The 14,903-nt window shown below is 44.6% G+C and overlaps 1 protein-coding gene across 4 annotated transcripts in view; it reads left to right on the top strand.

Moving 5' to 3' along the window:
• LOC149065185 (uncharacterized) overlaps window positions 1–14,903 on the top strand; it is a 70,788-nt gene that overhangs the window by 39,941 nt on the left and 15,944 nt on the right. For 2 of the 4 annotated variants that reach the window (XM_089254498.1, XM_089254496.1), the window contains exon 2: window positions 12,888–12,932. The exons of the other annotated variants lie outside the window; for them this stretch is intronic. In XM_089254498.1, the coding sequence (XP_089110624.1) occupies window positions 12,888–12,932 (45 nt within the window). The remainder of the gene's footprint in view (window positions 1–12,887; window positions 12,933–14,903) is intronic. 4 annotated transcript variants of the gene reach the window in all.

The following is a 14,903-nucleotide window of genomic DNA, read 5'->3' as shown; positions in this document are numbered from 1 at the left end:
TAACCGGGATCGGTTCTTTCTTCATAGCGAAGTACTTGTACGTGTTCTTTCATCACATTTCTTTTACTCCTTCACTGTTGTTCTACTGAATTCTCTGAAGAGAGTATCCTCAAAGCCGAAACTTCCATATCCTCTACCTATTCAGTAAATATCATAGACTATATTTGTCTGTGCAAAGGTTCCTGAGCTGTCTGATGCGAAGATTATATTTAGGAAAGAGAGAAAACTCAACTGCCCCTGCGGGGAATCGAACCCACGTCTTTTCACTTTCCGGGTGAACGTCCTAGATCACTAGACGGAACGAATATATCAAATGTTCCTTTGGAGCTCGTATGCACTGAACGGGACCGTACATGGACGGTCGGACCTAACTCGGGCCAAAGCTCGCAATTGCTGACACTGCCGCCAGATGGCGACTCATCCGAGGATGATGTCACTCTCCGCTATCCACAGCTGGCTGATGCGAAGATATATTTTGGAAAGAGAAAACTCAACCGCTCCTGCGGGGAATCGAACCCACGTCCTTTCCGGGTGAACGCACTAGACAAGAGTGGCAACGAGTATTATATTTGTCTGGTTTACCCTGTGTCATCCCGGGGGCAAATTTTTAAACACGCACCATCTAGCAGCAACCGTATAACATTAATTAGCCTCTTTGTCATCCTATTTGCAAATGTTTCCAACCTGATAGTGTTACACATGAACAGAAAATCTGATTGATCCGAAAAGGTATTTATGCCGATGTATACAAATACAACGCCACAACAGGCAAAAGCCCAACGAGGTGGCTGATAAAAAAGATGCCCATAAAAATATGGATGCCATATACGTATTTCAAACATTATACCGTCTCATAACACCTCGTTGGGCATTTTGCCTGTTGTGGCGTTGTATTTGTATAAGGCTATACAATAACAACTACCAGCACTGGGAAGAAAAATAACGTACAAAAGCTTGTTATATATTGTTTGTAATTTGTGTTAATTGCATTTTTAATTGGATTGCTGTATTTTTGAAACATATGACAACCATATTTTTATGGGCATCTTTTTATCAGCCACCTCGTTGGGCATTTTGCCTGTTGTGGCGTTGTATTTGTATTTGTATTTGTATTTGTTTGTTTTTAACTATTATCTACATGGCAGTGGTCGCTGGTCGCATACAGAGGTAGCCGCGGAACGGGGGTAATTTTTGTATTATGTCTATGAAGCCTATTGTCCGTTCCGAGGAAAACTGGCTGCGAAGGAAGGGGAGTTTCACTGTAACTACTTGGTGACAGAATCTTATTGACCTTTGGCGTTAAATCTGGTCATCGATAATTTAAGGGGTTAAACAAACTTTTCGTAGATAACGATTAGATTGTTCAAGTCTAAGGGCAAATATGTCTAGAGAGGGCGTCATCATAATCACCAGTGATGACCCAACTTTGAAAGGACATAAAGGGGCCCTCCGCCTCTTGGAAGAGGGCTGTCCTCTTGGACTGTGTTCAGAGGCGGATTTATGGTTTTGCCGCCCTTTTCTAGATTCTGATTTTCGTGACCGTTTATTCCTCAGATTCACCTCCCTGTACTACAATCGGATTGGCCCCTACACCAATAAGCACGTCTGTGTGTCTCCAAGTCACTTTTTTTTGGCCAGTCGTTTTCTTGCGTACTCTTTTGGTCGCTCTCATACTCTCTAGGTCGCTTCCATGCTCACACCCCCTCTGGGTCACTCTTTTGGCGATTAACATGCTTGCACACTGTCTTGATGACTTTTGATCGCTCAATGATCTACTCCCTTGCTCTTCAATATGCTTACACACACACTCTCTAGGTTACTCTTTTGGTCACTAGATGCTTGCACACGCTCTGGGTTACTTTTTTGGTCGCTAACTGATCTGGTCCCTCGCTCTTTGTCACTTTTTTTGGTCACGCACACTCTGTAGGTTACTCTTTTGGTCTTTTGGTCACTGTAGGTCACTTTTAGTCATTCGCATGCTTGCATACACACTCTAGGTCATTCTTCTGGTCACTCACTGATCTAGTTCCTCGCTTTTAACGTCACTCTTTTGATCATTCCTATGCTCACAGACGCTGTAGGTCACTCTCACCTGTTCGCTCGATTTTTACGTCACTTTCTTGGTCACTCTCATGCTCTCACACACTCTAGTCACTCTTTACCCTCTGGGTCAATCACTTACCTGGTCCCTCGTTCTCTAGGTCACACTTTTGGTTATTCGCATACATGCACACGGCCTAGGTCATTCTTTTGGTCATTCCCAAGCTCGCACACGCCCTGGGTTACTTTTTTAGTATCTCACTGACCTGATCTCCCGCTCTCAAGGTAAATCACATGCTTGCAAACTCTCTAGGTCACTGTTTTGGTCACTCCCTGACCTAGCCCCTCGATCTCTAAGTCACTCGTTTGTTCATTCGAATGCTTGCACATTCGCTAGGTCACGCTTTTCGTCGTTCATTGACCTGGCTCCCCGTTCTCTAGGCCACTCTTTTGATCATTCGCATGCTTGCACAGTGTTTCTAGGTCAGTCTTTTGGTCACTCACTGATCTGGCCCCTCGATCTCTAGCTCACTCATTTGGCCATTCACATGCTTGCAATCTCTCTATTTAGGTCACTTTTTGTCACTCACTGATGTTACCACAGATGTTTGATCGCTCGTTGTTTAGGTCACTGTTTTGGTCATTCGTATGCTCACACACTCCAGGTCACTCACTAACCTTGTTTGCCCCTCGCTTTCTAGCCTGGGAGTCCCTTTGGTGCTACCGTTAAGGTGGTATTGTTTCTCTGTGAGCAAAACATGCTAGCAAAGCAACTCGCAAAGAGAAAATGGCGGATAAGCGCCCCCCCCTCTTTTTTAAAATTAAGGCGCAGGTGTTTCATATCCACGGGACCCCAGAAGATGAATTATACGAACACCCACCGATCAGGCGTTGGTGATAAATTTGTTGCGTGTGGCGACGGTGGCGTTCAAATTTCTGCCCCAAACGCCGTGTTGTTTTCTTTGTTTTCGTAAGTTCCCGGCAATGTTTACCGACCCGAGATTGGCACATCACCAAGATGTGGGGGGGGGGGGGCACCAGATCATGTTGGCACCAAAACAAAAGCATTTCAGGCTCGTCTTGTAGGGCTGGAGGGGGAAGGGAGCGAATATATAAGATTGCGGCGATGATGTATTGACGCCCACGGTATCCTTTACCGCGAGCGTGGTGTATGTGTGTGTGTGTTGAGGAGATGCAGACTTGCAGACTGTTGATGGGAGCCCCAAGGACGATTGTGTCCCGTCGTCTCTCTTTTTTATATTTATTTTCCACGCTCTACCTCGTATAGGGCCTCTTCTTTAACAGTGGTGATGGTAGCCGCAGCCATCATTCGGGCGCGGATCCAGAATCATGTGTGGAGAAGGTCGACACATTGAGTGCGTTCGTTGGATTGTCCGTTATTTTACGGGACAGATTTTCCCTTTTTTTCCTCGGCTCCTGGGAATGGCGATCGTTCCCATCGCTCCCCCACCCTCTGGATTCACGCCTGAGCGAAGGCAGTTGTCTTAGCTACGAATGGAGCGGAAGCTGAGGCAAACGTCTTCAGCTACGAATATATCACCATCCAGGGCTGTAACTTAGATGAGGAAACCGGAGCCCCGAGCCGAACTGAGGTTGCGTATTTTTTTCCATTTTAAGGCCCCCATCCCCGAAGAAAATATCTGCCCCGGGGTCCCGAGAAGGAATGCTACGGCCCTGGCACCATTACGATGGTCAAGACACGCATTTCGTCCTAAATTGCTGCCTGTGTTGGCCACTCCCTTTCCTACAATGGAGTTTCTCTGTAATGACTGCACGAACGGAATCGAAACTCACTCCCACCTTCTTGCTGATGTACCGTATTGTGCGTCGTCGCCTGTGCGGGTTGATTATCGGGTCGACGTCTTTCACCAAAGCGTCCGTGATGACGAGGTGACTTTGACCAGGTCACGTATCATCATCATCATCCACAGATTCTCGTCCCTCGCGGAATCGCTTGTGCTAGTCCTGCGTACGAGTCAACGCCAGTGCATGTTCACTGTTGTACACTGTGTTCTTTCACCGATGCACTTCGCGAACTTCAACTCCTTCTGCCACTGGAAAAACGAAATTACACCACGTAGCTCTTCTTTACTCGCAAACATTCCGCAGACGCAGATGAAAAAATAACCGATCGCCTGTTGGACGATGCTGTTGGCCGACCGCCAGAACATATCACGTGGTTCCGCGCAACTACCCAGGGGTGCCGGACCCAAAATGAGCAACAAGATCAGTGAAGCTGATCGTTTTTTTGCAAAATTAGAGAAACCAATGACGGAATATGTACATTTATAATAGGACTGTTAGTGGATTTGTATGGCTCATCAAGGATGCCCTTCTGAATTGCCTGGTTTTTGACCCATAGCTGTAAACCCCGGATGTAAGAGTATTTGTACGACCTTTCTCGGAACCCTGCGAATCGAACTTGAGTTGTGACCCATAGCTCAAGAAACTATAGGCAATATTTGTATGACTGTACAATATGTATTTGTACGACCAATCTCGCAAGCCCTGCGAATCAAGTTTTGTGAAGTAACCCTGGCTGTCAGTGGATTTGGGACCCTGGAATCTCGGAAGCCCCCCCCGGTTCGCGACCCGTGGATAAAGAACCCCTAGCTGTACCTTTCCCACCTTGAAGATCAAGGCTGTACTGAGTGCTGTGAGGTTAGGCCCCTGCAGATAAAAGCTATAATAGCCGGACTGATCCCGAAACAGTTTACTACTGTACATCTTACTCTGGAGGCATCTTGATTTTATGACCCATATCCATCTCGGACGCTCTTGCGAGTCAAGTTTGGTCGGAATCCATAACTCAAGAGCCCCTCGCTGTTAGTGGACTTGAGCAATCCATCTCGAAAGCCCTGCGACCCAAGTTAGAGTCGCGACCAGTAGGTTCAGAACCCTTGACATAAGGCAAGTCCATTCCGCAATAGGGGTAGTCTTCCGCGTACCTCTTACTCTACCTCTACACAAAGTTTTGCCACACTTATACCAAATTATAACAACTTTTCCGTTTCCATTTGACAGATACGTGGAGGCCCTTTCCCCCTCCCCCCGAAGATCAAGGCTGTAAAGTTAGGCCCCTGCAGATAACAGCTATAATAGCCGGACTGGTCTCGAAACAGTTTACTGCCGTACGTCTTACTCTGGAGGCATCTTGGATTAACAGGGTACAGAAACACCACAGCAATTTCTATATCTAATTAGTTCAACTAGAAGGTCCCTTTATGATCAATGTTAGCCGTACAGTGAGCTGTGAGAGGGCCCCTTGGGAACAATAACGCATCTAACTAGCTCAAGTTGGGGCCTTCCTCGCTGATCAAGGTGGCTGTACCCTGCTCAACTGGGAGGAGAGGACTCCTTTGTTAATCAAGGTGGCCTCGCCATGATCTGCAGGAGACCAGAACAGCTTATTCTATACAATGGGCTCAATTAGGAAGGAGCCCTGAGTTAATCAGGGTTGCTTTGCAATATAATTAGCTTATTGGGGGCGGGGGGTGGATGAGGTGGCATTAGAAATCAGGGTCGGCAGTTTTGAGGCTTACAGCTATGCCAGACGAGCACTCACAGAGCAACGTAAGACATGAAAATGCCTGTATGGCGTCCTGGCTCCGCTCAAAACTAATAACACCAACGACAAGCACCTTTCAAACAATGTAGGGAGAGGGTCATTCTCTTGGCCTATGTGAACACAAAGGATTTGAAGTGATTTTAGTTGGTCCTTTGGCCTTCCCCCGCCCCCAGCAAAATCGTCATAAATCTGAAAGTTAATTCAACTTTTAACTCCTTTTATACGGACTTGAAGAATTTTTCTCAAAGAAAGCGCCAAACGTTTTGGTTGGTTATTCATTTGGGAAGGTTTTTCTTGGACTATTAGTTGGCAAGTTCTTTGAATCGCTAAAACATCTATTCGTACGGTTTTGGCAAGTTTTTTGAATTTTCAATCGTTGGTAACGTATTAATCTGTCAAGTTCTATTCGTGTTTCTTTGGCGAGTTGTCTTAGGGGCCGTTCAAGTGTTACGTCAGCAAATTTTTTGCCATTTTTGACCTCCCCCTTGACAGAAAAATTTCGTAATCTTTGCCTCCTACTTACTTACACACATTATTTGAGCAACTCAACATTTCTTTTGAAGAAATTCATTGTGACCCACCCTTTAAGACATGGTAATGCCCCTTGGCCAGCGGACCAAATGTGGCCCTGGGGTTTATCTGATGTGGACTGCCCCCTCAAACCTAATTTTGTAAAAATGAACTAAGCGACACATTCAAAGATCACTTAAGTGACCCGTGAGAGAGTTCCAGAACACTGAAACGATCCGGGGCATATTTGGAGATCCTTTGAGTGACATGTGGCACAGTTTTAGAGCAGTTAAGCGGCCCCAGTGCGGCTCTACATCGCTGGAGTTACCCACGGCACATTCCCAGATTACTCAAGTGATCCATGGCATAATTACGGATCCCTTGAGTGAGATGTGGCACAGTTCCAGAGCACTTAAGCGACCCGGACACATTTCCAGAGCACTTGAAGGATCCGTGAAACATTTAAAGATCACTAAAATAGCTCTGTAGGAAACTTATCAATAGGGAGATTGCTAGTTCAGGTGCCCAATATGATGATGATGCCTTTGATGACACGGGGGGCTCCCCCCTTGTCACGGAAATCCCCTTCCCCCATCGATGCTGACGTAATACTTGAATGACCCGTCACAAAAAAAATCTTATGTTCAATTTACTTACAATGTCCTCAAAACAGATACATATACAGTGAAATCTCGCTACAACGATACTCGATGTAACGATAAATCCCTCCACAACGGTAATTTTTTTTCAATTATTGTTTGGAACAGCCTTATAGTCTGTAATGTTAAACTTCTCTCGATACAACGATATCCTTTAGTATGATAAACCCTTCTATAACAATACTTTTTAGGAGGATTTTGGAAAAAAAACCACAACTTTATTATAGTGATGAGTGGCACAGTTCCAGAGCACTTAAGCGGTCCAGACACATTTACATATCACTTGGATCCACGAAACATTTAAAGATCACTAAAGTGTCTGTGTAGGACACTTGTCAATAGAAAGAATATGAAAAATAAAAAAAACCTTAAATAAGAATATTTCATGTTTTTACAAAGGATGGTTGACGACATAAGCGTCATCCAAAATCCTCCCCCCCCCCCCTGCCATCAGAAGTCAGCAAATCGGAACCCCCACGGATGCTGACGTAATACTTGAATGACCCCTCATTGGTGTGCGGCGATACCGTGTTTTTTTGGCAGATTTTCTTATTGCTCTGCAGTGTTACATTTCCCATCCGCGAATATTCATTTTCAGGCTACTGTAGTAATTGTCAATATTTAACAAGTTTATGCCACCCCCGCCCCAAAAAAAAACCCATCGCTATGCAGTTTTGCGTCATTTTAAGTCTCCGAGCATTGATAGACATTATTGGGGCTAAATTTTTACGACCTAATGACCGAACCGACAGGATATGCTCTATTAAAAAATGCATTTACGCCCTAAAAACACATAAACGGCAAAAATATGCTCTAAGAAAATATGACTTTAGAAATAGGTTGATCATATTTCCGCGAGGAAATGACGGGAAATCAACAATCATTGTCCAAAATGATGAAAAACAATAAAATTGCCAAATCTTTCCAATATCGTCGAATTGTGGGAAATGAAGTTAGTAAAGAGTGAACTTGTGTGTGTGTGAGAGGGATAAAAATACCTTTTCATTGTTCTGCACAACACCAGCTTTAACAGTATATTCATACCGTCAACGCCAGCTATAGCACACACACATGCTATAGCTGGTGTTGGCAAAGTTCAGGGAGTGCCTCCCCCCCCCCCCACTCCCTCTTTACCAGTTAGCTGGAAGCACCTGTCTACCATTTACCAACTATCGAAAACCATGGTGCCAAATCTCATCATCACGAGGCCCCATGTGCAACTGAAACTCCTCGGAATTACCCGGGTGGGTCCCATACATTAAGACGACCCTGATTAGAGCTGCTGGCGGGTCTAGTGCTCATGCGTGGCCCCCACATCCTGGAGCGACCCCCCCCCCGGTCAGAGTTTTCACGGGCCCCTTCAGTAGTTAATTTATAGCGTGAAAAAGCAAAAAATTAAGAGAGCTGTCCCGGGCCCAGGGTCCTGTCAGCCCCCCCCCCTTTGTGGGGGGGGGGGGGGGCCCATGGGGTGCTGGACGGGTAAATCGATTTATCCTCACCTTCATTCATTTTTAATTTGGTGAATTTTTTCTACATCAGAACTGACAGGCATTGGCCAAAAAATGAAATTTCAGTAATTTTAATTTTTTTTAGGAAATTGCCAAGCATGGATTATTTTGGCGATTTTCATCTTATTATACGAAGCATTAACATGGTACAGTAGTATTTTGACGATTTTTTGTTGTCGCCAAGTGTTAATAGTTTATTATTTTGGCACATGTGCCAGTTACTGTTCTGGGGGGCGACGACGTCGAAGGACGTTGACACCAAACCTCGGTTGTCAAGAAAAAAAAATGCTACAAAAACCAGATGTCACAAGCGTTATCACTCGAGAATATCTCGCCACGAAAAAAAAAAATGTCGCCATGTTTTTCCCTCTTCGATACAAGAACTCTCAAAATAGAAAATCGCTTTTTTTTAAAAAAAATAAGGGTGACATCAATGGCGTCTTTCTTTAGTGACGAGCGAATAAATTTAGCGTTAGATTTTCCAATATAGCGGAAGAAATACGAGAAACACACGCACCCGGGTTGGGATATTTTTCACGCGCCATCTGGCGGAGAATCGGATCCTATAACGCTATTATAAACATTTAAAGGTGTGAAGCTATGAGCGTCCGTATAGGTCAACGCTATCGAAAAAAGCGTCCTCTACCGTTTAAGAACTTGCAGAGAAAGTGTGGATCACCCTGCCGTTTGGCTAGAATAACGATTTTACTAACCTCATCTTGATCTTCGTCATGAATGCGTGGGTAATGTGTTGGCGGCTTGCGTCCCCTCTGGAAATGCGCGTTGCGGGTTTGCGTACTCCCAATTAATGCGTGAGGAGCATGCGCAACTCCCCCTAGGAATGAGTAGAAATAATTACATCCATTGAAATGACTGGTAGGCTTGAGAGAGAATTTCCAGAATTAATGAAAGAAATAATTGCAGAATTAATCAAAGATACGTCAGAACCAACGCAAATACAGTCGAATCCCGTTTTAACGAATACCGTTATAGCGAAAATCTCGTTTCAGCGAACACTTTTCCAATCCACCCGAAAAGTTCACATAGGAACAATGCTAAAACCTGTAATTCCTTTATTACGGAGTTATTTCTCCCGTCTCTTGAAGTTTGTTATAACGGGATTCGACAGCACTTCCAAAACTAAGGGGCCGTTCAAGTATTACGTAAGTAAATTTTTAGCCATTTTTGACCCCCCTTTCCCCCCTTGTCAGCAAAATTTCGTCATCACTGCCCCTACATCTCAACGCATATTGGTGTGATCAGAAACGTACGCAGGAGGGGGGGGGCATAGGGGGGCTCATGCACCCCCCCCCCCTCAGACGAAAATTTTTTTTTTTAAATTAAAATTTCGAAAGAAAATATACCCTTTATATGTTATAATCGATTTCTGTCAATTTCAATGCTATTTGAAAGGTCATAGCTTGAGCACGGATTACAGTCAAACCTCGTTAGTGCGTCACCCGGTTAACACGTCACTCCGCTTACCGGATCACTTTTTTGGAAATCCCAGTTGTCCTCAGGCAGGAATTGGCAAGCTATGACTTACTCCGTTTAACGAGTCACTCCGCTTACTAAGTCATATTTTTGCTCTCCCAAGAGTGACTCATTAACGAGGTTTGACTGTATATGCATTTGTATATTTTGGCCTTTTTCAGCATTAATGCATATACAGTCAAACGTCGTTAATGAGTCACTCTTGGGAGAGCAAAAATATGACTTAGTAAGCGGAGTGACTCGTTAAACGGAGTAAGCCATAGCTGTGCCAATTCCTGCCTGAGGACAATTTGGACTTCCAAAAAGTGACCCGGTAAGCGGAGTGACGTGTTAACCGGGTGACGCACTAACGAGGTTTGACTGTATATATTCCGGCATTTTTAAATGCATATTTTAGCATTTTTAAATGCATATTTTAGCATTTTTAAATGCATATTTTAGCATATTTTGCCACTTTTTAAGTTCATATAATCCGGGCTCTATATTCATAACTCAAAATTCCTCTTTAAAAATTCATTGCGACCCACTCTCTAAGCCATATACGGTAAACCCTTGACCCGCAGACCAAATGTGGCCCTGAAGGTTATCTGATATGACTTGCCCCCCCCCCAAACCTAATTTTGTAAAAATGAACTAAGCGGCACATTTACAGATCTCTTAAATGACCCGCGGCATAATTCCAGAGCATTTAAGTGGCCCGTGGCGCATTTTCAGATCACTGAAGTAGGCCTCAAAGATCACTTTCACATTCAAAGATCACCTAAGTAACCCGCGACGCAGTTACAGAACACTTAAACGATCCGTGGCACATTTAGGAGATCCCTTGAGTGACGTGTGACACAGTTTTAGAGCACTTAAGTGGCCCCTAGTGCGGTTCTACATCACTCAAGTTACCCGCAGAACATTCCCAGAATACTTAAGTGTGATCCCCGGCATAATTACGGGCCACTTGAGTGATGCGTTGCAGAGTTCCAGAGCACTTAAGCGGCCCGGAAACATTTCCAGAGCACTTGAAGGATCCGTAAAACATTTAAGACATCACTAAAATACCTCTGTAGGGGACTTCATCAATAGGGATTATAGCAGGGTTCAAGCTACGGTCGAATTTTTCGCAAAATGCGGAAGAAAATCGTAGAATGCGAAAAAAGTAGTAGCCACTTTCGCAAAAATGCGTACAGGAGGTAGGCAACGAGTAGACATCCAACCATCAATCATTACATTAGGGGTCATTCAAGTATTACGTCAGCAATCGATGGGGGAAGGGGATTTCCGTGACAAGGGGGGAGCCCCCGTGTCATCAAAGGCATCATCATATTGGGCACCTGAACTAGCAATCTCCCTATTGATAAGTTCCCTACAGAGCTATTTTAGTGATCTCTATAAATGTTTCACGGATCCTTCAAGTGCTCTGGAAATGTGTCCGGGCCGCTTAAGTGCTCTAAAACTGTGCCACATGTCACTCAAGGGATCTCCAAATATGCCCCGGATCGTTTCAGTGTTCTGGAACTCTCTCACGGGTCACTTAAGTGATCTTTGAATGTGTCGCTTAGTTCATTTTTTACAAAATTAGGTTTGAGGGGGCAGTCCACATCAGATAAACCCCAGGGCCACATTTGGTCCGCTGGCCAAGGGGGATTGCCATGTCTTGAAGGGTGGGTCAGAATGAATTTCTTCAAAAGAAATGTTGAGTTGCTCAAATAACATTGAAATCAACAGAAATTGATTATAACAACATATAAAGGTATTTTTTATTCGAAACGCATCGGGGGGGGGGGGGGGGGTTGGATTTGCTGAGTTTTGATGACGGGGGGGGGGGTTTGAAGGTTACTTACGTCATCAACCACCCTTTTTTGAAGATATGAAATATTCTAAGCTGCTAACTAAATTTTGCTGACAAGGGGTGGATGGGGTCAGTGTTTTGCTGACAAGGCGGGAGGGGTCAAAAATGGCTAAAAATCTGCTGACGTAATACTTGAATGGCCCCCTTAGCATCGTAGCATTTTGCTAAAGCTTTTCCTCCCATTTTCGCTTTTTTTGCGAAAGGAATTTTTTTTTATCCAGCTTAAACCCTGGATAACAGTCAGTTCAGGTGCCCACAAATTAGCGAAAGGTTTTTCTCATTTTTGGCGCACCGAATAAGATGCCAATTAAGCATATTTCATATCTTCAAAAAGGGTGGTTGATGATGTAAGCATTATCCAACCCCCCCCCCCACTTCCCATCAAAAGTCAGCAAATCGGGAACCCCCATCGATTGTGACGTAATACTTGAATGACCCCTAATGAAAGAAATAATTCTGAAACAAATGGTTCAGAGCTAACAAAATTTCAAAATTAAAGGAAGAAATTATTCCAGAACTGATGAAATGTTTCTAAAACTAATGGAAATTCAGAATTGATAAGAAACCAAAACTAATGAAAATTCCTTATTAACGAAATAAAAATTTCCTGAATAATAAAATCAATAGAATTTTGGAGTTAATAATGTCCAGAATTAGTTCCAAGCCCCTTCAATAATTTGCCTCAAGATGCGTTGACGATCATCCTCCGTGTAAGCGCGCGTTCCTCCACTAGCGATGAATGTAGACGTATTACGAAGGCGTGTGTGTGTGTGTGTGTATTCTGTGCCAAGAAAAGTAAACGAAACCAAGAGCAAGAAAGCCTGTTGTTCCCAAGGTCGCGCTGCTATCGCTCAGAAATGTCTCTTTTGCACACACACAGTGACGTTATCCCAAGAAAGAAAGATAACTCGGAGACATTGGGACGAGGTTATCAACTTCTTTGTTTGGGTAATAAACGTCCAGGGACGTCGACGTCCCATCTTCACTGCGGGTATCGCGCATTTAGCGACAAGAAGAAAGGATCACTCGCAACGTTGACGTTAATTAGAATCTGGGTCCCGTTTCTTCGACGCCAGATGGCGCTTTACACCGATCGCGTCTTGCCGCGCCACCTGTCGTGGCGTTTTTCTGTTTTATTTTTTTCGTACTTCCTTCTGTTTTTTTTTTTTCTTTTTACTTTGCTCTGCTTCTCAGCTCTGCTTTGCACTTACTGTTTTTCTTACTTGAACCTGTTCTTCTCTTTCTAGTTCTGGGAGGTAATTGGAGATGTTGACAAGAACCAATACGTCGGGGTTAGTAGTCATACATATATATATATAACCTCCTCCTCATTTCCTGTTGATTGCGTAACACTGGCATGGAACCTAATTCGTCATCTTGAATGCTTTACTTGATTAATTAACTTTTTTTTCCTCATGTTCCGTGTTGATGACATTGAAAAAATTTGACACACACGCATGAGACATGGACGATGTTACTTCTAAATGGACGGTGAAAGAGATACCGATTCTTGAAATCATGATTATTGTGATCGTTTACCCGCGGCTTCCTTGATCCGGTCATCATCCACCTGCCGCTCTTCTACTCCTCCGATCGTTTACATGCGGGGTTTTCGTCCTTATTCATCTACAGCTTCCTTGGCCCATTCTCTTTGGTCTACTTCGCCACCATCTATTCGCAGTCCTTTTGCCCAACAGATCATTAACCTGTAGCTCCCTTATCCAAAAGCATCATTTACCCATGACTCTTTTGCCCTATCGTGAATCCCCACCTGTGACTTCTTAAACTACTGATCAGTTGCCTGCGGCTTCTAGGGCTACTGATCATTTACCTGCCGCTTCTTGAACATGAGATCAATAACCTGCAGCTCTTCATCCAAAGGATGATTTACCCACGGTTCCCTGCCCAAATGATCAATAACCTGGAGTCCCCTTACCCAAAGAATCATTTACAAACGGTTCCCCGCCCGCCTCAGCAAATACTTGCGGCTCCTTGAACATGCGATCCTGCAAACCCCCCCCCCCACATACAGAAGACATGGGTTCCCTCCCCGCATGATCAACTACCTGCGGCTTCTCAGCTCTACCGATCATTAACTTGCAGCTTCTTGACCCCATGCGACCTTGCATCCCCCCCTTATCCAAATGATCATTCTACCTACGGTTTTGCCTCTCCGCCTCTAAATTACCTTCGGCTTCTTATCTTTACCGATCATCAAACTGTGACTTCCTGACTCTATGCGATCAATAACCTGGAGCTCCCCCCCCCCCATCGAACGGACAATCATTTACCCACGGTTCCTTACCCACCTGATCAATTACCTGAGGCTTCTTAGCTTTACCGATCATCAAACTGCGGCTCCTTGACTCCACGCGATACATAACTTTCAGCCCCCCCCCCATTCGAAGGATCATTTCACCCACGGTTCCCTCATCGCTTGAAAATTACCTGCGGCTTCTTGGCCCCATGCGATGAATAACTTCCCCCCCCCCCCTTTAGCCAAAGGATCAATTTTATCCATAGTTCTCCCCTAACTGCGGCGTCTTGACTCAGCACCTCCTAGAGATAGAAGGCCTCTGCACTGTTTGCCATAAACGTCATTGCCTAGCAAGTTTGCCACATTTTGTAACAGCATTGTAATTTCTTCTTATTTTGGCGAAGACTGTTCCCAATTGGCTCACAAATACCGCATAGTGTGATAGAAATCGCCAATTCTGCGCCCGATCATTTCTTTTCCTCACAACGATGATACTAGCACGAGCAGGAAAATTTTTTTCGAATATTCTGAGGGAAAATGGACTACCTACTGACGTCACAAGCAGACTGCGGAGGCCTATCTGTAGGAGGTGCTGCTTGACTCCATGCGATGAATAACCTGAATTTCCCTCCTCCCCCAAAGGATCTCTTACCCAAGGATTCCCTGCCGGCATGATCATTAACTTGCAGCTCCCCCCCCCCCAAACCATCCAAAGGATCATTTTACCCACGGTTTTCCCCTCTCCGCATCCTATAACCTGCGGCTTCTTATCTCTACCGATAATCAAAATGAGGCTTCTTGACTCTATGCGATAAATAAGCAGCAGCTCCCCCATCCAACAGATGGGGGCACGGTAGCCCAGGTCGTAGATAAGATACTCGCCTGAAGTACCAGTTCGATACCCGGTACGTACTTGTCAGAAACTTTCCCGCACAGGGGTACAACAGATACGGCGATCTACCCCCCCCCCCCCCCCCTCCCATTCAAAGGATCATTTTACGGGGTT

Source organism: Pholcus phalangioides, unplaced genomic scaffold (assembly GCF_987345545.1).
Source record: "Pholcus phalangioides strain wild (caught in Gottingen) unplaced genomic scaffold, Ppha-v1.0 ptg000041l_1, whole genome shotgun sequence".
Lineage (NCBI taxonomy): Eukaryota > Metazoa > Arthropoda > Arachnida > Araneae > Pholcidae > Pholcus > Pholcus phalangioides.
This window is presented reverse-complemented; position numbering and strand designations above follow the sequence as displayed.